This window comes from Podarcis muralis, chromosome 17, assembly GCF_964188315.1.
Source record: "Podarcis muralis chromosome 17, rPodMur119.hap1.1, whole genome shotgun sequence".
Taxonomy (NCBI): domain Eukaryota; kingdom Metazoa; phylum Chordata; class Lepidosauria; order Squamata; family Lacertidae; genus Podarcis; species Podarcis muralis.
Window position 1 is genome coordinate 30,350,291 of NC_135671.1, and position 22,315 is coordinate 30,372,605.

The following is a 22,315-nucleotide window of genomic DNA, read 5'->3' on the forward strand; positions in this document are numbered from 1 at the left end:
CAATTTGAAATCCACACACTTTTCTATTTCAGGATTTCCTAAGCTTTCTTTGGTTATGGCTCAAGGTGCCATCTGTAAGCATTCCTAAATGTAAACCGGCCACAGTTAACATTTCTAAAGATGGCGCTTTGTTGCTTTAAACCCAAATGAGATATTTTTTTTAAGGGTGTGTATATTTTTTAACAAGGAACTTCTCATGTTTTCTCCTACATCCAGGGGTAAGCCACATATATTTTAATGCCAGAGGCAGAAAAATCCAAATAACATTCACAACTTAATGTGGGCAACAATTCAGAGAACCAAAATCATCTGCCTGAGGGAGCAGCCTCATTGTACTAAATGGAGTAGGTCTGGCCCAGAGGAAAAGAGAGTTTATTGGCCTCTTTACAACTCCCGTGATATTCCGTTGTAGTCCAGAATATCTAGAAAAGCTGGTTGATGGAGTTCATTGTCACCCCAAGATACAGTAACATGTCTCATTTTGACATTTGGGAACAGTGCCAAGTACCTGCATTTCTGTATGGAAGTCATTTTAAGACAATGATCACCATAGTTCATCTGAATATAAACAATGCAGAACAAGACAGCTCCCTGGATACTGTACCAGTCTTTGGGTTCCAGGGCAGAGCAGGAGTTGTACTCAAAAACTTGGAGCGGTTTTGGACACAATCCAACAATAGCATGTCACTATACACCCACCCACAGAAATAATCATATTGAGAGAGGCTAGGGTTGTCTGACACATAGAATAATTCAGTGGAGGGAGGATAAAAGTTAAAACAGAGTCACACTAGAATACACAATGTAGAAATGACTTGTATGTACACAACACACACGCGCACACAGAAGTTTAACATGGCTTATCTTTACAGCACCTCCGGATTAAAACACTTTTGTCAGAGTGTACTTCACGTTTGACATTTGGAGCAGTTTGTGGTACATTTGCAAGGATGCTATAAAAAAAGAAAGTCAGAGTTTCCAGTGTGGTAAGATATTTTAGTAGCAGTTTTTCCAGCGATACAAAAATGCTGAGCAGCAACCAGTTATTCCTATGGCAGCATCCTAGATACCAAAGTCTTTGGGTTCTGGAGGAAATACTCTGACATTTGAAACAGTTTTCAGTTCAGTCATTTACAGTGTGCCCAGCTTGGTAAGGTAGAGCAGTTGTAGACTTTGTATGCATAAGCATAATGATATTTGGAACACATTTATGAAAAATGCATTTATGAACAGCACCATTTCTGTTCTCATCCTGAAGCAAAGTTCTTAACCTGAGGTACTATTTATGGGTTAGCGGAGTCTGTAACCTGAAGCGTATGTAACCCGAGGTACCACTGTATTTTGTTCAATTGAAATACTTTCAATAAAAAATATAAATGGAAAGCAACACATCATGACTCTCAACCCTGCAGTGGGATCCTGGGAAACGGGATCCTGGCCTGAGGCGTGAAACTCTGCTGACATTTTGGGCATCAATTAAAATCAGTTTTTTCCTGTCATGGAAATATGAACCTCGGGGCACATGCTGCTCATTTCAGATGTGAGGTGAACATTTCAACCCCATGATTTTTCAGTAACTCAGAATAAAGGCAGAATAATTATACAGAAACTCCTTTAAAAGGATATCACCTTCTGGATGTGTGTGTTTTTGTTTTTATATCGTACATTTGCAAGCGGGGCCTTTGTTATTTTTAACAAGGCCCAGAAATTTTAAGTGTGTCATAAATAAAAAATCACCAGAACTGTGCACCTAACCAGGACAAAGGGCTTATCCTCTCAACCAAAGTCTGACTCAGATGAGTCTTGATGAAGTTTTTGTGTCTTTGAGGTCAACATCACCCAGTAACATCATCTGCCCAGACTGGAATAGGCAATGCTGTCTGGGGGAAGAAAGTTGGTTAAAATGTAACAGAGCCTTTGGAATTCCTTTTTTTAGATCCCTGGGGGAATTATCTTCTACTTTGTGGAGTTTGGCCAGGACCTATTTATTCCCTGCTTTAATTGCCCTCCAGCAAAATAAGCACACTGTGCTTTGAACAATTTGGCTCTTCTGCAATAACAGCCCTAGAACAAACGCTGGATTTAAGTGAGTGATGTACTGGGCTGCTGTTGACAAACCTTTTGGCAACGTGTGCAGACTGGATGTGACCTACCTGAGACAGAAGTCAAGTATTTCAGCAATACAGGAATCTCCTGAAACCAATGCAAAGGGCAGCAGCAACAGAAGAACCGAGAGAGGAAGGAAATGTGTGGCAGTATGCAAATCTTGCTCCTCACATTTGACACGGGACTTTAGAGGAAGAGGTGGAGCAATTTCACCAAAGCAGTTTAAAAGGCACAGGACTCGGTCCTCACTTTCATCTTTCCCACACCAGAGCAGAGATGGGCTCCTGGATTTTTCTGGTGGCCCTCCTTGCTCCTTTAAGTATCGCAGCTCCTCCAGACCCGTAAGTAATCACGTCTGTGCATAGCATTTTCCTGCTTGGGAGTCAAAAGCCTGGTGGTGGCAATTGCAAAAAACTAACTCAGGTGGTGGTCTATTAGGTGCAGCCATTTATTGGTGGGCAGATGTTCCTTAAAGATGCATGTTGAATGCAGCCATGGCAGATGTAATGTGGCAGCCCAGGAGGATACAGCCTCCTGACACCAGCATCTCTGCAGAATACCTGGGGAAGCATCAGTGGTGAGGTTGGGCTTGCACAGGTGCACAACCATAATTAATCTAGGGCTTCTGATGGTGTGTCAGCACCTTGAGAGCCCGATACAAACCAGGTAAGCTACAGAGATGGTGGCTTTGTTGTGTTCCTGAACCACACTGGCTCCAACTACTAACTGGTATGCTGTAGCGTCTCAGAGTAGGACCCATGAATCTGTTTTTCTGCATTATTATTATTATTATTATTATTATTATTATTATTATTATTATTATTAGAGTGCCTAAGGCATGTAAGTTGTAAAGTAATCCTATTTTTTAAAAAAGTCAACTACAGAGCTTGGTTTGAAGGAGTTGCTTTCATTGCTGCATAATGAATACTTCAGTCTCCACCCTGATTAACTAGGGCAGAAAGAGATTGACAGCAAGAGACACAAAAGTGAGAGACAGCAACGAAACTCTGGTGTTACCGGTTCGTAACCCAACCCAGTTTCTAGGGAATGAAGAGGGTGAGCAGCCACACAAAAAGACAATTAAAAGCAGGATAGAGAGAGGAATCACAGGACTGGAGAGTCAGAAGGGGCCTTGAGGGTCATCTAGTCCAGCCCCCTGCAATGCAGAAATCTCAACTAAATCCATACATGACAAATGACCATCCAACCTCTGCTTGAAAACCTCCATGGAAGAGCAAAGGATCCTGTTTCTTTAGCAGACAAATCCAAAACGGGGCTATACTCATTCTAAAGTCCATTGCTGCCACAGATGCATGGCGTTCCCAGCCAGTGTGGGGAGGGTCAAGAGAATGGACACAGGAGACTGGTATTGGGTTGAATTAGGCCACAACTTTATTGATGACTCCTGCCAACCTAGCAGTTCAAAAGCACCTCAAAGTGCAAGTAGATAAATAGGTGCCGCTCCGGCGGGAAGGTAAACGGCGTTTCGGTGCGCTGCTCTGGTTCACCAGAAGCGGCTTAGTCATGCTGGCCACATGACCTGGAAGCTGTACGCCGGCTCCCTCGGCCAGTAAAGTGAGATGAGCACCGCAACCCCAGAGTCGGTCATGACTGGACCTAATGGTCAGGGGTCCCTTTACCTTTACCTTATTGATGACAGGACAGAGCAGGTTTGTCTAAGGCACTAGGCATGCATCCGGCATCTGGCAGTCGGCACACTGCCCAATAGTAACCCATTGGGGTCGACCCTCTGATTGGATGAGGTACATTGGCCAATTGGTCTCTGTGTGGACTCCCAGACAGAGCCACCCCTCCTGGACCCCTTTTATGTGATACCCCACAACTAAGGATCCAGCCCAATGCCTTATGCGCCCAAGTTATGATAGTTGCTATGAGGTAGGTGAACATCTGCAAGCCGGCCAGTTTGCTTGCAGGAGAAAATTCCTCCTTGGCCCTGAATATGGTGACCGAGTAAACCACAGCAAGGTCCATATGCCTACTTGCCCGTTCCCCCACTGCCAGGGCCCTAACAGGCAGGCTGGGTGGGTGGAAAGTCCTGTGGCACTCGGCAAAGTGGTCATCCTGCACCTGGGCACCATTTTAAATACAACAGGGGCAGGTAGGACCCAGGACCTTGCCCCAATTGGTCTTGAGGGTGAGGCCTGCACGGAATGGAGGGCCCAGTGTGGTTGGAGGTGGCTGGCACCAGGTGACCATCCCATCCCCCAGATGCGCAGAAGATGGAGCCCCCTCCTGCCAGACCACCCACAGCTGTGCTGTGCAGCAAACACCACTCACCCAGAGCCCTAGGTGAACAAATACAGTGGTACCTCAGGTTAAGAACTTAATTCGTTCCAGAGGTCCGTTCTTAACCTGAAACTGTTCTTAACCTGAAGCACCACTTTAGCTAATGGGGCCTCCCGCTGCTGCCACGCCACTGGAGCCCAATTTCTGTTCTCATCCTGAAGCAAAGTTTTTAACCCGAGCTACTATTTCTGCGTTAGCGGAGTCTGTAACCTGAAGCGTCTGTAACCCGAGGTACCACTGTACTCTTAAGCAGACTTACTCATAACCAGGTTTGCTCATGAGGGTCTTGTGATGCTTGTAGAGCATCATTGCCTTGTGTGTGGGATTCAGTCAAATGCCAGCACATTCAAGTTACGCAACTGAAGTTGGTTTGGCACTCTTGTGCAACCAACTCAAGAAAGCAAACATTGTGCAAAGAAGGAAGATGCACTGGAAAGTGGGGTGGGGTTAACAATTGCTTGATGCGTACAGTTCTCCGATCTGAAAACCTACTCCACCAAGTGTTATGGCTAGTCATCCAGGGGGAATTCCACTTGGCACATGCTCCACGGTAACTTTGGTTAATAGTTTGCACAGAAAATGACTGTTCACTTATTGTCCTATCTCCCAAGTTGTACCAGGGATGGGGTAAGGAATGGTTGTCATGCTGTCATGCTGCTGCACCCCTTTCCCACACAAATGCTTCCCCATATGTCCTCCCTCCCCTGTTCCATTTAGAAGGTCAAATAAATGTGACTTCTCCCCCTTTCAGACAATAACTTCTGTCCACAGTGAGAGTGATGGAAGCGGATGCCAAGTAAATACTCTGCCTTTCCGTCATGATTGCATAAAAGCTTGGGTGGGGGTGAACTATGTGAATAAATGGCATGGACATGATTTTTTCCATTTCAAATTTACCAGTAAGGTCACATGCATACACACACAATTAAAACAACAACAAGACAATACTAAATAAGGAAAAACAGAACACATTGTCCTGTTTGTTTAGTCGTTTAGTCGTGTCCGGCTCTTTGTGACCCCATGGACCAGAGCACGCCAGGCACTCCTGTCTTCCACTGCCTCCCACAGCTTGGTCAAACTCATCCTGGTAGCTTCGAGAACACTGTCCAACCATCTCATCCTCTGTCGTCCCCTTCTCCTTGTGCCCTCCATCTTTCCCAACATCGGGGTCTTTCCCAGGGAGTCTTCTCTTCTCATGAGGTGGCCAAAGTATTGGAGCCTCAGCTTCAGGATCTGTCCTTCTAGTGAGCACTCAGGGCTGATTTCCTTCAGAATGGATCGGTTTGATCTTCTTGCAGTCCATGGGACTCTCAAGAGTCTCCAAATATTCCATTGCGAGGTATATTGTGATGTAAAACAACGAGCTGTTTCCCTTGAGCCAATTTGGCTCTCCTTAAATATTTCTTTTTTCGCTTAGAATTTAGTCCCAATTCTCTGCATTGCTGGTTGCTTTCAAACTATGTCCCTTGATATGAATTTGCTGAACTGATTTTTTAAAAGAGGGATACAAGAACGGGGGGCGTGAGGAAGTCGGGAAAATAAGCTATTTGAAAATGAGAAATTATGAAAGAGGGAATTTTTGTTTTTTGGTATGTTTTGTATTCTTGTATTGTATTGTATTGTTGTTTGTGATTTTGTTTTTTGTTTGTTTGTTTGTTTATGTAAGTCTGTTTATTGTGAAAACTTAATAAAACTCTTTATAAAAAAAACCAAAAAAACCAAACTATGTCCCTTGATAGTGACTTGTTGCTGACAAGCTGTACCCTTCTCTTTATTGCAGGCAGTATATCCTGATCGTGCCTGCAGTAGTTCAGAGCAACACTACAAATGAGGCTTGCGTGCAACTCCTCAACCTCAATGAGACGGTCTCTGTGGATGTTGTGCTGGAGTACAACGTGGACCGCTTTCCTCTTTGGGAAGGGACTGTGGACAAAAAACACTTTTCCCAATGCATCAATTTTACGGTAAAGAACTCTTCATTCTTTCTGGCATCATCCTGCATTGCCAAACACGGAGAGAAAGGCCGGGGGAGGGAGTAGCATGTAAAAATGAAATAATAATCTTATCTTGTAACTGCTTTTCACCCCATTTGGAATGAAAGTTGCTGCAGTGGCATAGCGTGGGGGGTGCAGGGGGGGCCGGCCGCACCGGGCGCAAATCCACGGGTTAGGGGGCGCAAATCCACGGGTTAGGGGGCGCAAATTACTTGCCTTGCTCCGGGTGCTGACAACCCACGCTACACCACTGAGTTGCTGCATATGAAGGTGATTGTTAAGGGTGGGTGGCGCTATCTCTCCTGCTGCTTGGTGCCCCCATATGTACATTTGTCCTAGTGGCAGAGACTAAGGCATGGGCAGGGGCGTAGCCAGGGGGGCAGCTGTCCCCAATCAATAAAAAGCAAAACAAATCTGAGGTTCTGCCCTCCCTAACAAAAGCCTGCCCCCCTTAACAAAAATCCCATGGCTACGCCCATGGGTAGGGCAAGATGTTTTGCAAGAAGTGAGTATGAGGAACTGAGGCAGGCAGAGGAATGAGAGATGACGTTCTAGGCAGTGCCAGATTTATGTATAAGGTAAACAAGCTATAGCTTAGGGCCCCACTCTCTTGGGCCCCCCCCAAAAATAATTAAAGGAAGAAAACCTGAATGTACTTTGATAAAATACATATTTTGTTATGTGCAAGTGGCTTTAGATACCTATTAGGTCCATAAATTACCATATAACATATATTCAACACACAAAAAACAGCGACAATTTGTTGTTGACAAAGGACAGCTGGACATATAAAGGGCCCCATTACCTTCAAAAGGGCCCCATTACCTTCAGTAGCTTAGGGCCTCATCAAACCTAAATCCGACCCTGGTTCTAGGCCTAATAGAAGAAATAAAAACTGACAAATCGCTGGGTCTGGATGGCATTCACTGGAGAGTTCTCAAAGGACTCAGATGTGAAAATGCTGATCTTCCAACAAAAATATGTACCGTGGCCCTCAGATCAGCCTCCATATCTGAGGACTGATAACAGCTTTTATTTTTTTTAAGGGTTCTAGGGGTGATACTGGAGATTACAGGCTGGTTAGATTAACGTCTGTCCTGGAAAAACTGGTGGAAAATATTGTGAAAGCTAACATAATCAAAGATATAGAACAAGCCTCGCTAAAGCAGATCCAGCATGGCTTCTGCAAGGATAAGTCCCGTCTCCCTAACAGGAATTAAGGAGACAGGAGTTAGTTCTTTGTGAGAGTCAACAAGCAATATAGACTTTCAGAAAACTTTCAGAAAGGTTTCTCATCAAGCACTCATGAATAAGCTTAGGAGTCCTAGAATAAGAAGAAAGGGGTTCTTGTGGATCAGAAATTGTTTAAGTAGCAGGAAGCAGAGAATAGGAATAAATGGACAGTTCTCTGAAAGGAGAGCTGTAGAAAGTTTAGTTCTTCAAGAATCAGTATTCGGACCTTTGCTTTTTAACTTGTTCATGAACGATCTAGGGTTAGGAGTTCGCTGTGAAGTTTGCTGATGATACTAAAGTTTGCTGATTATACTGGCTACATTTGCTGATGATACTAAATTGTTCAGGGTTGTTAAAACAAAAACAGATTGTGGAGAGATCCAAAAGGACCTCTCCAAACTCAGAGAATGGTGAGTAGAATGCCAAATGCAGTTCAATGTAAACCAGTGCAAAGGGATATATTTCAGGGCAAAAAAAACCCCTTAATTTCACATCTATGCTCATGAGGTCTGAACTAGCAGTGACTGATCAGGAATGAGACCTTTGGAAGTCGTAAAAGATAGCTCATTGAAGATGTTGACCCAGTGTGTAGCAGCTGTGAAGAAGGCAAATTCCATGCTAAACCTCCCAAATGATGCCATTATACAACACTATGGTGCAACTGTATTTCAAATAGTGTGTACAATTCTGGTTGCCTCACCTTAAAAAGGAGATTATAGTGTTGGGAAAGATCCAGTATGAGGGGATGGAACAGCTCATCTTTGAGGAAATGTTGCAGCGTTAGGGACTTTTTCGTTTAGAGAACAGGCAAGGAAGATGTGCCATGACAGAAGTGTGTAAAAATTAGTGTGGCATGGGAAAAGTGGGCAGTTTTTCTCCCTCTCTCATAACACTAGAACTTGTAGGTCTCTAAGGAAGCTGAGTGTTGGAAGATTCCATACAGACAAAATAAAGTATTTATTCATGTAGACCAGTGGTTCTCAACCTGTGGGTCCCCAGATGTTGTTGGAATACAACTCCCATCATCCCTAAGCTCTGGCCTTGCTAGCTAGGGGTGATGGGAGTTGTAGTTCAACAACATCTGGGGACCCACAGGTTGAGAAAGGCTGATGAGAGGTTGAGCAACTATCACAGGAGGCAATTATGGCCACCAGTATAAAAGGTAAAGGGACCCCTGACCATTAGGTCCAATCGTGGCCGACTCTGGGGTTGCAGCGCTCATCTCACTTTACTGGCCGAGGGAGCTGGCATACAGCTTCTAGGTCATGTGGCCAGCATGACTAAGCCGCTTCTGGCGAACCAGAGCAGCGCACGGAAACACCGTTTACCTTCCCGCTGGAGTGGTACTTATTTATCTACTTGCACTTTGACTTGCTTTCGAACTGCTAGGTTGGCAGGAGCAGGGACTGAGCAACGGGAGCTCACCCCGTCACAGGGATTCGAACCGCCGACGTTCTGATCATCAAGTCCTAGGCTCTGTGGTTTAACCCACAGCGCCACCCGCGTCCCTTTGACCACCAGCATAGATGGCTTTAAAATCCAACTCAAAAAATTCACGGAGAATATTGCTACCAGTAGCTACTAGCTGTGTTTGCTATGTTCTGCACCCACAGTCCAGTTGCTGGAAACCACAGGAACATAGAATGCTTTTATCTTTGTGTCATGTTTGCAGAGTTCCCACAGGCATTTATTTGGCCACTGACAGAATAGGATTGTTAACAACTTTCGGAAACCCTAATACAAACAGGCCTATTAACCTGATGCAGAATCACTTCTTGTCAATTTCTAGAGTGAAAAGATAAACGGATCAGCTTTTATTAACTCTTCCCTTCTTGACTATTTTCTCATACACAGGTTCCTCCAGCTGATTCTAATCCACTAGCTTACATAGTTTTTTCAGCTAAAGGCGCCTTGATCAGCTTCCATGAAAGGAGGTCTGTGGCTGTTCGAAACATAAGTACACTTGTCTTTGTCCAGACAGATAAACCGGTCTACAAACCCGACCAGAAAGGTGAGTTCAGCATGCATTGTAAATCCCTTCAACTACCTCTCAGAGAACTGAAGAATTTCCTTCACTGAGCCAACAAGTTCCTTCACTGAGCCAACAATTTTCCCTAGAAAAATGGGAACACCCCATTTTTGGACAAAAGTGTCCCCTGTCCCATTTGGACTTCCAACAGGACACCTTCAGCTGGTCCCAAATAGCGGTTGTGTCACCCCCTCCTTCCTTCCCTCTCACTGGGGCTCCCCCTTAGCCGCCACCCACTAGTCTAGCATGGTGTGGGTCTGCTGCTGCTTGGCCATCTCTACCACACCGACCTGACGTCTCTTCCTCCCTCCTCCTCCTCCACACTCAAGTCTCTTTCAACGCCAACATAGGCAAGAGGCTGGAGCTACAGGTCAAGTCGCCCATGGGAGCTGGCTGTCTGCCCCTGGTCCCTGCCCATCTTACATGAATTGAGGGGAACAATGGGGCCAAAATGGGGGTGAGGGAGGTGGGAGGCCAAATGCGGGGAACCCCCTTCACAAAAGGGGGAAGGGTTTGGTGCCATGTGTGAGTGTGTGCACGCCCCCCAATCCCCATCCCGACCTGTCCTTTATTTTGCCTGACCAAAGGTGTCAATCCTACAGTCAGTTAAGTTGCAACAAGGCACAAGTCACCCTTCTGATGGGGATTTGGGGTTTTTACAGAGCAGGTCACATGTCTGCAAAATGCACAATCACAATTTCTAAAGCGTCTGCATTCGTTGTCCCATCCCCCCCACCCCGCCTTAGGTATGGTGCTTTGAGGTGCTAATACGGTATAGCCATTTCCGACCTAGGGAGGAGGTGGTGTCCTAGGGACCATGCGTGCGGGGGCTGGCTCTCAGCCTCTGTGCGATTAGGGGAATCCTTGGCTGCGTCATCCCCTGGCCAGCCAATCGGCTGGCTCCGGGGGTGTGGCCTGCGCTCTTTAATGCAGGCGCAGCCAGGGATCCCCCTCTTTGCCGCTCAGCTGCTCCGGTTTCCCACCCACCCGCTCGCCCTTCAGGGTTTCCCTTCTGACCTTGCTTTGGACCTCGGTTGGTCGCCTTTAAGGGGACTGGTAGGAATTTTTCCACTTGGCAAATTGGCACCAGCCACTTGGTTTTTCGCCTACCAAGCAAATCGTCACAACTTCCTTGGCATTGGTGGTTAGGCATTGGTATGGGTATTGTTATATAGATGGAAGGGGGGAAGGAAGCGCCATCACCTCCCCCAAATATTGAAGGGTAGTCCGGTAAAGGATTCTGGGGGGGATGGCCCTGTCCGAAGCCTAGGGAGGTGAGGGCCTAAGGCACGCCCCTGAGTGGTGACCCCGGGGGAGTCCCTAGTTGATGTGCATCAGCAGGGCTCCCCCTGCTGGGGTTAACCCTTCCCGGTCTTCATGCAAACAGGCTGAAGCTGGATAGTCGGTTAGGACCAATGCCTAAGCCAATACCGCTCATCATCTGTAACCAATAAAGTTTTGGCCAATTTTAGCCCATTAACCAAATATAACAGTGTCGTGTCTCTTTATTCCTACTGGGGAGAGACGGGAACTCGCCACGCAAATGATAGCATACACATAATATTAAACATGATGGCTTTGTGAGCTCAGTTGACAATTCTACATTTACTTTTGAGACTGGCAAATCCTGGATACTTTCAACTTAGTTAATTACCAAATAAAGTTCCACTAATCGCTAGAATGTTACATCGCTCATGGATGTAAATGTGAGCGAAAAGTCTGTAGAAATGTGATTTTGAACCAACTATATTTTAAAAAAGAGTAAATGGGTTTATTTCCTCTCCCCTCTTTTCAGTGATGTTTAGAGTTGTTTCTATGGATAAAGATTTCAAGCCAGTGAACGAAATGGTGAGTGTAACTGGAACTCAAAAGGTTTCCAAGGAACTCTGATGTTTTAAAAATAAAAAATTGTTCTGTTGCCCTTCAAATGCAATGTTGACCTTTTTCTTTCTTTCTTTCTTTTCCAGTATCCTGCAATCTACATCCAAGTAAGAGCTACACCAAGCTATTTAAAGCTTTTTGCCTGCTTCCTTGATTAAAAGAACTAGCCTCTCAATTGCAGCAAATCCTAAGCACCAGGGCTTTATACTTACTGGCTAATGGGCAATAATGTTGAGCAGGAAATGTAACATAAAACATGTTTCTAGAGTTAAGTGGACTGACTCAACCTAAGCTCACTCTTTTTGCCTTTTCTTTTCTTTATTTTTTTTGAGGGCCCTTGTAGGTATTTTTGTGTTCAGGAAACTAATACAGTGATACCTCAGGTTACATACGCTTCAGGTTACATACGCTTCAGGTTACAGACCCAGAAATAGTGCTTCAGGAAGAACTTTGCTTCAGGATAAGAACAGAAATCGTGCTCTGGTGGCGGCAGCAGGAGGCCCCATTAGCTAAAGTGGTGCTTCAGGTTAAGAACAGTTTCAGGTTAAGAACGGCCTCCGGAACGAATTAAGTACTTAACCTGAGGTACCACTGTACTTCTGCAGAGGAATGATGGCCCCAGAGTGAATTTCCTTAGCTGGAACTGGGGGTGGGTTACTCTTAACTCTGGTTCATGTCACTTTCACATGTATTCAGAATTCTGATTTATGTCGCCCTTGCATTTTTTATTTTTCACTGAACAGTAATAGTCACCCCAGGTGGCTAGAAATGCCAGCAAATATGACATTCTGCCTTTAAATAAACAAACAAAAAAGCCCTGTGGTTCTTCTGGATAGTTAATTTGATCTATCTATTATGAAATTCACATTGACAATGCTAAGGGTACCTTTTCCCTACATCTGAGGTGCAGAAAGGCCAAACTAATCTTTACTAATCTAGTGCTAAAAGTATTAATATTGCTCTTTGTTCAGAATATACAGCTTTTATCCCTTTAAGGAAAGGTTGTCCTATATCCATCATCTCAACATTTTTCTTCATAAAATGCCAAGAGATGTTATCAAATGCTTTTTCTGCATCAATAACATTAATGCAGCTTGCTTATCATTCCTGGTCTTGATATATTCTATTATATCAAGTATATTTCTCACATTATGTTTCATCTGTTGACCAGGAGGAAGCCTACTTGATCTTTCTGTATCTCCTCCATTAAAATTTCCTTCAACCTGTTTGCTAGAATACTGGCAAATAGTTTGTAATCATTATTTAACAACGATATTGGTCTATAATTTTTAACTTGTAATAAATCCGTATCTTGTTTTGGAATTAAAGTAATATATGCCTCCTTCCATGTCAACAGAATCTTTCCTTTCATCAAAATATTATTCATAACATCTCTTAAATTACAGTATATTGAGCATATCCGTTGCAAAAATGGCCTTTATGCAGGCTATATATATATTCCAGGAAATGATGACTGGCTTGGTGAAAACCTTAAGCAACTTTTTATGGTATAGGCAGTTCAGTGCTCTGCAGTCCTTTATGATCTTTCACTGAAGATATCCAATGCTGATGGATTGCTAGCAAGGCATTCCAGTTGACAATGACTAAATGTTGATAAGGCATAGAGGTTCATAAACTGAATCTCACTGACCCAACCCCATTAAAGCTGGTCTCATAGATTGAAAAAAATACTGTAGAAAATGGCATGGTTTATCTCTTGCTGCTTTCCCAGGATCCTCAAGGAAATCGGATTGCTCAGTGGCTGAATCAAACACCTTCCTTTGGCATCCTCCAATTAGAACTTGTAATAAATCAAGGAGCATTGTTGGGATCCTACCAAATCGTTGTTGAGAATCCACCAAACTATAATACCTATCACTGGTTCACTATGGAAGAATATGGTGAGTACCACTGTGAAGCTTATCTGCTTTAGAAATCTGATTTGGTATTAGTGGCAGCATTTTGGCGCATGGATAAAATAACCTCCCCAAAACTTTCTATAGCTACTTTTTCATAGAACCTAAGTCTGTGAGCATCTGATTTTTGAAGTTTGGCAGAGAAAATGGAAACATGCATACGAAAAAATGAGCAGCGTGTTTAGGTGATATGACTGGACCCCTAACAAGTTTCAGATGCGTCTATAAATGATAGGAGGAAGTCATTGACCAGTAGACCAACCGCAAGGCCACTAGCAGCCTATTATATGGCTGTGTGTGAAATTTCTCCTGCCATCCCATAACCCTATGAAAAAAGGAATAGCTCTGATCCCTCCATACCTTCATATAATACATTTCTGTTCCAAAACCGTGATTCCAAAATCATCAATCTTGTTTGTTTGTTTTTCATCATAATCTATTGGGGTTTTTTAATGTTGGTCAAGATACACTTTTAAGTCATTTGTATCCTTGTTTATTTTTGCCCTCCTAATAATTCCTCCTCGTGTCTAAGCAGTTGTCTCAAAGAGACCACCTTCCTCGTTGTGCCATATATCCAATCTGTTACTTGGCCTGACTAGACTTTCTTAATCACATTTGTTATATATTTTTTTCAGTGTTGCCAAAGTTCAAGATGGACATCAAAACACCAGACAGGCTCTCTGCTTTCGATGAAGAATTCCAAGTACACGTCAGTGCTCAGTAAGTTTATGAGGTAGAGCAAGTGTATGTGGAAATTTGCATTTCAGCATCTTGAAATTTGGAGGGGGGAAGGATACTATTTTGTCCCACAATCCCAATGGAAACAGGTAGTTGGAACGGAGGCTGAGCTGTATCAACTTGTCCAGGCCTGATCCTGATTTCTGCCTTGACTGGAGTCTAAGGGGAACTTTGGGCGCTGGCTTTTTCAAAGTGGGGATCAGGGTTCTGTTATATTCCACCTTGCTCTGAAAGGTACCACATACTGGCCACAACAGAGACTTTGGGCTCGTCCAGGCTTACTTTTGCCCTGCAGCTTCCCCCAAGAAAATCCAATATTTACTGCTGATGGGTTTTGCCGGGGTTGACATTTGCTGTGAATTATCGCTCAAGAGTGGGGTTTCCTGGGGAAAGCACTGGGGCAAGGATAAAACCGCTCAGACTCTTGCCTAGAAAGCATGAGATAAGCAGAAAACCACTCAGGACAGGACAAGTGCATGTCTGGATGAGCCCTTGGAGAATGTGAGGTAATCTCCTACGGCAGCACTGGGATGTTTCTGGGCAATACTAGGTCCCCGCCCCCCATTCACACACACACAAACTACACATGTTTCTCAAAGCAAAGAAGCCATATTTGCAAATGTCTGGAATGTATTGTGGAATTCCGAGTCTTGTTGGTGTGAAATCCAGTTATTCCAAATGGCTCCCTGTCAAATGTAGGCTTGCCTAAAGTCAGTCACTTAACCTGAGACTTGCAGCACGATCTGAATTTTTCTTTCTCTCAACTGATTTAATTTATGTTTTGTTCTGTTAGTTATACATTTGGCCAACCTGTTCAAGGGACAGTCCAGATCAGAGTGTGCAGACATCGCTATTACGATCCAAGATGTAATCGAGATTCCAATGGGATTTGTGAAGCTGTTAGTGCTCAGGTAACAGGAAAATCAGTCCTCTGGGCCACTGTAGAATGTTTTCAGGCAAAAACCCAAACCAGGCTGCTTTTGAAATTTTATCAGGGTATATTTGGAGACACTTAGAAAGAACTGAATGTTTTCTCCTACTTTATTCATTAGGGTTGCATGTTATGGGCTGCATGGTTCATCAGAAATGCTACTCCCCACCTGCTCCAAACTTGTGTAGTGTTGTTACTGACTTTTTTGCAGATAGATGTTGTGGGAGTATTATTTAAACACAGAGACGGTATCAGAAAGTGTGTAGTTCCTCATGCTTCCCTGAGTGTGTTGGCCGAATGAAGCCCACAGTGCGACAGGACTGAACTGTTAGTTGTTTAGCCCAAGTAGACTCATCATGGAATACCAGTCTTGTCACACAGCTTGATGGCCAGCTTCAGGGTGTGCAAAAGTGGAATTCACTGGCAAACTTTAGGCCCATCATTTGATGAGAGTCTCAGCTGGGGCCAGCCTGCCTATGAGGTGGACTGAGGAAGCCGCCTCGGGCAGCAGAATCCCAAAGGGTGGCACACCTACGGGAGCTACCGCCAGAGAAGCAAGGAGAAGAGGTGCTGGCTTCTGGTGAGATCTCACAAATTCTTGCTACTGTTGCTACTTCTCCTATGGCAAGGGGTGTCTACCTGCCTGCCTGCCTGCCTGCCTGCCTGCCGCCACAGCCGCAGCAGCTGAAGAAGCAATGAGAAGTGGTTGCAGCTTCCTGGTTCTGGTGAGATCTTGTGGAGCTCCTGAAACATTTCACTATGTGCTGGACCCGGGGGTTAACCAGAGCAATGTGGTCCAGGTCCGGTCCCGAATCCAAGGATTCTGCGAGGAGTCTGCCACAATAGGTGCCACCACTTAGTTGCATCAGTCCAAGTGCTAAGCACTGTTTCTAAACATTTTGCACCTGTATTTTCCTGTCCCACACCCAGGACACAAGGTAGGAAACCAGGCTAGGTCAGGCGCAGGGTCTCAGCCAGGTTCTAGCAAACAGCAATGTTGCTTCCACAACCTGCGGCGGGGTCCAAAAGCCTTTTATCTTTGTCAGGATAACAGCTGGTCCTGATCCCCGGTGACTCACCTCCCTGTCTCGCCCAAAGGTGAGCACTCCTCCTGCGAGTACTCAGGTCTCTCCTTCTCTCAGACCTTAGTCTCTGCAGCTCGGGAGATGTCGGTGGGTTACTAGACCCAAGGGCCGCCTCAGCCTCTCCTGACCCAACTGGTGGTGGAGCAGCTGTAAGTGATGGCCCAGCTGAAGGCAACGAGGTACTCCCAGCATCTGGAGCTAGGGCAGGCTCCGGCCCCTGACTCGGCCCAGCTGGTGCTTGTTGCAGGGGAACCTGTGTAGACTGGGGCTCTTCAGAATCAGGCCCCAGACTAGGTTCGGCTACTGCCTGAGGCAAAGGATCCGGTGCAGACTGAGACTCCACTGGTTCCGAGCCCGAGTCTGAGTCCCAGGCCATGACACACTAGAAGCCAGAAGCTACAGCCACACAACCCAGTGAGGTGCGGGCAGCGTGGTGACAGCACTTCCCTGTTTCACTTAGGCAGCAAAACGGGTCAGGCTGCCTCCATTTCCTGCATGTTACATTGGACAATGTGCCCTTGTCTGACTATAGATATATTTTGTTTTGGTACTGCTTTAAAAAGCTGGTTCGGTAGTGTGCTTGTCCTGATAAAGTTTGAAGAAAATGTTCAACCCTATATTGTATACATTCACGCTGCAGTCCTATAACTTGCTTGTCTTGGCACAAGTATTGTTGAATTGAGTAGGGCTTACTTTCGCCAATGAAAATAGGGACATCTTAAGGAAAAGCAGGACATTCCAGGATCAAATCTTCTGTAAATCTGGGACAGTTCCTGGAAAATGAGGACACCTGTGCAAGCGTTGCAGCTGACTGAACAGAACAATCCCTCTCTCCTCCCCTCCCCCGCTGCCCTGTTTTGGGGGTTGTCCCAATTCTCCCAATTACGGAAAGGGAAGAGCTGGGGGAAGCCTCGTTGTGCAAGTAGCAATCTGCTGACATGGGTCATTAGGAGAATCCTGTCCCAAGGACTTAGAGTGAATCATCCCAAGAAACAAAGGGTTTCAGTATGCTCATGACTTATCCTATCTTTCCCTTTGAAACAGCCACTAATGCCCTCTGACAGAGATGGGCGGTATTTAAGCCTGTGAGCCTGATTCTTATAGATAAAGCCAAGGAATAATTTTCCTGGGCCATGTGAAGAACAGTCAGTACTGTTTTACACTAAAGAATTTGGGAGCCATTGTAACTGGAGGAAGGGACTTTCCCAACACTGAAAAGAAATTTGTTTCTTTACAGGTGATCATTCTTCATCAATTGCTGTGCAACTTACCATTCATTAGTCCCCAATTTGATATTGTTTATGTTTGGGCTTGGTTCAGAAATGTATTGCTTCTCCTTCTATTATGTGGTTGTTTGGTCCATTTACAAGTCATTACTTCTGTTCCGTTTCCCCACTCCCTCTCATACATGTGTTCGTAGCAACTTAGACTTTTTCATACTTCCAGTGAGCAGCCACTGATCACAGAAGCCTATACTGAAATAGTTCTAATTCTTCAGCATACTTTTTGAATGCTTTGCTGCAGCAGACTAACATGACGACCTCCAGGGAAGTTCCACATACCTTCCACACTTTTATCGTAATTTTCTTTCCCTTTTCAGCTGGACAAAGATGGCAGCGTTTCCAAAACGATCAGCACCAAAGCATTCCGCCTTTACGCAAACATGCATACGCAGCGTTATTTTTATGTGTCGCTCCACGCAGAGGCAGTCATCACAGAGAAGGGAACAGGTAACCATTTTATAATGGGGCACAACAGAATAGGAAGGGGGATCTTTGAAAATCTTGCTCTGAGAATTGGCCTCTCTGGGCACCATATTCAGCACCTGAATACTCCAGATATCTATATAATCTAGCTTGTTTTACAGGTTCTTTTATGCATTTATGTATCTGACAGGCATCCAGATTTCAAAGTCTAACTACATCTCTGTCTATCAAGCAAGAAAAACCATCACATTGGAGAATGTAGATCCATATTATAGAAGAGGGATCCCTTTGACTGGACAGGTAGGACAATGGGGATGATCTCTGTGAGGAACAAAATTCTAAAATGTGTATTTTAAGGGGGGGACAAATTATGTGGGGTTGTTTTTAAGAAGCAGATTAATGCAAAAACAAGATGGAATGGAAAGAAACGTGGACGAGAAACAGACTAATTGTTCCATCCCTGGCTCTCTGCCACAACGGGTGCCAGCACTTAGTTGCATCAGTCCAAGTGCTAAGCACTGTTCCTAAACATTTTGCACCTGTGTTTTCCTGTCCCACACCCAGATGAAGGTGAATGATGAGGATGGAGCACCACTGCCAAACGGACTTATTTTTATAGAGTTTGATGGCGAGGTTGTGGCCAACTACACTACAGACAACAATGGCAGTGCCCAGTTTTCCATACCAACTTCTCACCTTTTTGAACCTCGCTACAAATTGAGAGTAAGTCGCTGAAAACTGAAGTGGGTGGTGGTGGTTGATATGACCAAGTGGGAAACTGCCCTTTGCTGGTATTTGCGTGGCAATACCCACAGATGGGTAAATAAAGACACGGACAACAGAATTTAGGTTAATGGGCGAAAAATGGCCACAACTTTATTGATTACAGGTAAGAGCGGTATTGGCCTTAGGCATTGGCCCTAACAAACTATCCGGTTCTAACCGGGAAGGGGTAAACACCAGCAGGGGGAGCCCCCGAGATGCACATCCCTAGGCGCTCCCCGAGGGGTTACCGCTCGGGAGCGCGCTTTAGGCCCTAGCCTCCGTAGGTTTCGGACGAGGCGACGCCCCTCGGAGTCCTTTAACGAACCACCCTTCAAGGATTGGGGGAGGTGATGGCATTCCTCCCCCCCGACCTCATTTGCATAACAATACGCCGGCCAATGCCTAACCGCCAAAACCAAGGAGTTGACGTTTTGCTACGAGGTAGGCAAAAAAACCAAGTGCCTTCAAATTCAGCCAATTAGCCAAATGGAAAAACTCCTACCAGGCTCCTTACGGCGACCAGCCGAAGCCCATAGCAAAGTCCAAAATGCACGCCTAAAGGGAGGGTGGGTGGGAAACCGCGGCTGCTGCAAAGAGAGAAAAGGGGCGAGCCCAGGCTATCCTGACCTTAAGTGCCCTCCAGAAGAACCGCCCCCAACGCCGGCCCATTGGCTGGCGCCGACACTGAATAATAATGAGCTCCTAAGTCCCGTGGGGCTGGTGCTAGCCCCGCGAGAATGTGGGCGGGGTCGTGAGCCCCGCAACCCCCCCCCTCCTGAGATCGGGAGTGGATTTCAGGTGGGTCAAGCCCTCATAACCTACTGATTCCTTACCCTTCCTTTACCACCCACCAGAGACGTGCATTACATCCCCAATCTGTGGAGTCATCCAGGGGAATGATCAAACAACTCCTTTTGGGAAACCCTTCCAGAGGCATCACCCTTCTGTGGAATGTTCTATTTCTGGTACATTTTACTTCCTTTTGTACCTTTCTCTCATCAGGCTATCTATGAACCAGATCAGTGCACTGAGTATGGCTGGCTGGAAAACTACAAGCCAGAAGCAGTTCATTACGTCCAGCGCTATTTCTCCCGGACCAACAGCTTTGTGAAGATAGAACCGGTGCTGCGTGAACTGTTGTGTGGCAAACGGGAAGCAATCTCCGTGCACTACATCCTGAACAAAGTTCAAAATGAGGAATTGCCCTCCAAGGTTCACTTCTACTATCTAGTAAGTGCAGAAAGGCCGAGTGGCTTTGCCATGACCTTCCTCTTAGCTTTTAACCCTCACTGGAGGCTGAATGAGTATGGAACCACCTGCAATGCCTCTGTCCATGTGGTGGGAGTTGAAAAATGAGCACCATCACATCACTAATCTGATTTCTATTCTTAAGTGCTTAAATGCCTCCCAGTGGAGTACAAAGAAAAAATAAGCAGGTCCCGGACAAAATGCCCTGCAAATATGATTGACCCATACCCTGTAGTGGAGCCATGACAGAAATAATAATAAATAAATAAATAACAACAACAACACAGTCATACCTTGGGTTACAGCTGCTTCAGGTTGTGTTTTTTCGGGTTATGGACCGTTGAAACCCAGAAGTACTGGAACGGGTTACTTCCGGGTTTTGGCGGTTATGCATGCACAGAAGCGCTAAATTCTGCTTTGCTCATGCGCAGAAGTGCCGAATCGCAACCCGCACATGCACAGATGCAGGTGGCAAATGCTGCGGGTTGCGAACGTGCATCCTGCACAGATCACGTTCGCAATCCGAGTGTCCACTGTAATAATAATATATTATTATTATTTATACCCCACCCATCTGGCTGGGTTCCCCCAGGCACTCTGGGCGGCTTCCAACAGGCTGTTAAAAATATGAAAAAACTTCAAACATTAAAAACTTCCCTAAACAGGGCTGCCTTCAGATGTCTTCTAAAAGTCAGATAGTTGTTTATTTCCTTGACATCTGATGGGAGGGCGTTCCACAGGGCGGATGCCACTACCGAGAAGACCCTCTGCCTGGTTCCCTGTAACCTCACTTCTCGCAGTGAGGGAACCACCAGAAGGCCCTCAGAGCTGGATCTCAGTGTTTCTAGCAAAATTATTTATGCCTTGATTTCTTTTTTGCATACAGATTATGACGAATGGTAGAATTGTTGATGGAGGTGAACACCTGGTCAGCATTAAGGGTAAGTCGTCCTATTCTGCTCATTGATTGTGGAGAAATGAAGGTATTTGGCAGTCATGGAGAAACAATCAGCAGATCTATAGAATGATTCCTAGCATGACCTTTCTCTTAAAAAGGAATTCCATTTATAAATCTTAGGTTAAGTCACAGGCTGGATCTACACAGATATAAAAAAACGCTATGGAAAAAACGCTATAAAAATATACAACTCCCAATGTAATTTTTCATTGACTTTGGATTGCTGCTCTACAGCGCCATCTGGTGTTATATTTTTAGAATGCATTTTTAACGTTATAAATTGACCAGTATAGCTGACTCTACAGAGTGACTGATTGCCACTCAGTCCTGCGGATATAATAATGATTTGATTCAGCATGGATTTGGATATTCTTCTTTGATTGAACCATATCAGGAATTTCAAGGAAAATATAGAGTTACAGTAAACTAGTAACACTTCATCTCCACATCCCTAGCTGTCGTGGACCTGAATTCATTCTTGATCAACTTTTCTGTGGTGTGTAAACCAGCAAGGGGAGCTTTGCTAGGGGGCAAAGTGTGTGATTATGAAGTACAGTCCCATCCCCAATTATTTTGCACATTATTTGGTTCCATCTGAGGGGAGACAGCAAGACCACCAATGCCAAGGGTCCCGGTGGGGCTTCCATCTTAATTTTGTACGCGACAGTCAACATTAGTTCATCAGCTTCTCTTGACCTCTTTCCTTGACTCCTTTAATTTCGTGTTTTTCCTCACAGCTGGACGATATAGCAGATTCTCAATCCCGCTGATGATTGACCAAAAAGCAGCTCCCAGAGCAAAGCTGCTGGTTTACACTCTGCATCCTCATGGCGAGCTGATCGCTGATAGCATCTCTTTTGAAGTTGAAAAGTGCTTCAGAAACAAGGTAAGAACTGATCAGTCTGTTCCCCACTCAGAGTAGAGGGTGTTTTCTATTCCTAACTCTCTGTTTATGCTGACAAGGAGTACAAAAGTCAAATAGGAAAGGTTTATTGGAAGTGGAATGGTTGGCATGTCTTATGGATGGCTGAAAATAAGCTAAAAGTAGCAATGTATCTTGCCTAATCCATGTACCTTTTGCACGATTTAAAATCCTAATGAGTCATTGATGGCTTGTACCTAATCTGAGAAGAGCTCATGCCATGTTATAAAGTACAGTGGTACCTCGGGTTACATACGCTTCAGGTTACAGACTGTGCTAACCCAGAAATAGTGCTTCAGGTTAAGAAGTTTGCTTCAGGATGAGAACAGAAATCGTGCTCCAGCGGCGCGGCGGCAGCAGGAGGCCCCATTAGCTAAAGTGGTGCTTCAGGTTAAGAACAGTTTCAAGTTAAGTACAGACCTCCGGAACGAATTAAGTACTTAACCCGAGGTACCACTGTAGTGAACTATGGTCATACGGTCCAGACATTATATCT

General features: G+C 45.0%; 1 protein-coding gene across 1 annotated transcript in view; it reads left to right on the forward strand.

Moving 5' to 3' along the window:
• The first annotated feature begins 2,202 nt into the window (after positions 1 to 2,202).
• Positions 2,203 to 22,315, forward strand: part of LOC114587754 (ovostatin-like) — a 47,358-nt gene continuing 27,245 nt past the window's right edge. The window contains exons 1-14 of the mRNA XM_028712448.2: positions 2,203 to 2,447; positions 6,194 to 6,377; positions 9,495 to 9,651; positions 11,465 to 11,517; positions 11,637 to 11,657; positions 13,283 to 13,451; positions 14,102 to 14,186; positions 14,998 to 15,115; positions 17,821 to 17,950; positions 18,117 to 18,226; positions 18,491 to 18,649; positions 19,694 to 19,921; positions 20,826 to 20,880; positions 21,635 to 21,783. Of these exons, the coding sequence (XP_028568281.2) occupies positions 2,383 to 2,447; positions 6,194 to 6,377; positions 9,495 to 9,651; positions 11,465 to 11,517; positions 11,637 to 11,657; positions 13,283 to 13,451; positions 14,102 to 14,186; positions 14,998 to 15,115; positions 17,821 to 17,950; positions 18,117 to 18,226; positions 18,491 to 18,649; positions 19,694 to 19,921; positions 20,826 to 20,880; positions 21,635 to 21,783 (1,683 nt within the window). The 5' untranslated portion in view covers positions 2,203 to 2,382. The remainder of the gene's footprint in view (positions 2,448 to 6,193; positions 6,378 to 9,494; positions 9,652 to 11,464; positions 11,518 to 11,636; positions 11,658 to 13,282; positions 13,452 to 14,101; positions 14,187 to 14,997; positions 15,116 to 17,820; positions 17,951 to 18,116; positions 18,227 to 18,490; positions 18,650 to 19,693; positions 19,922 to 20,825; positions 20,881 to 21,634; positions 21,784 to 22,315) is intronic.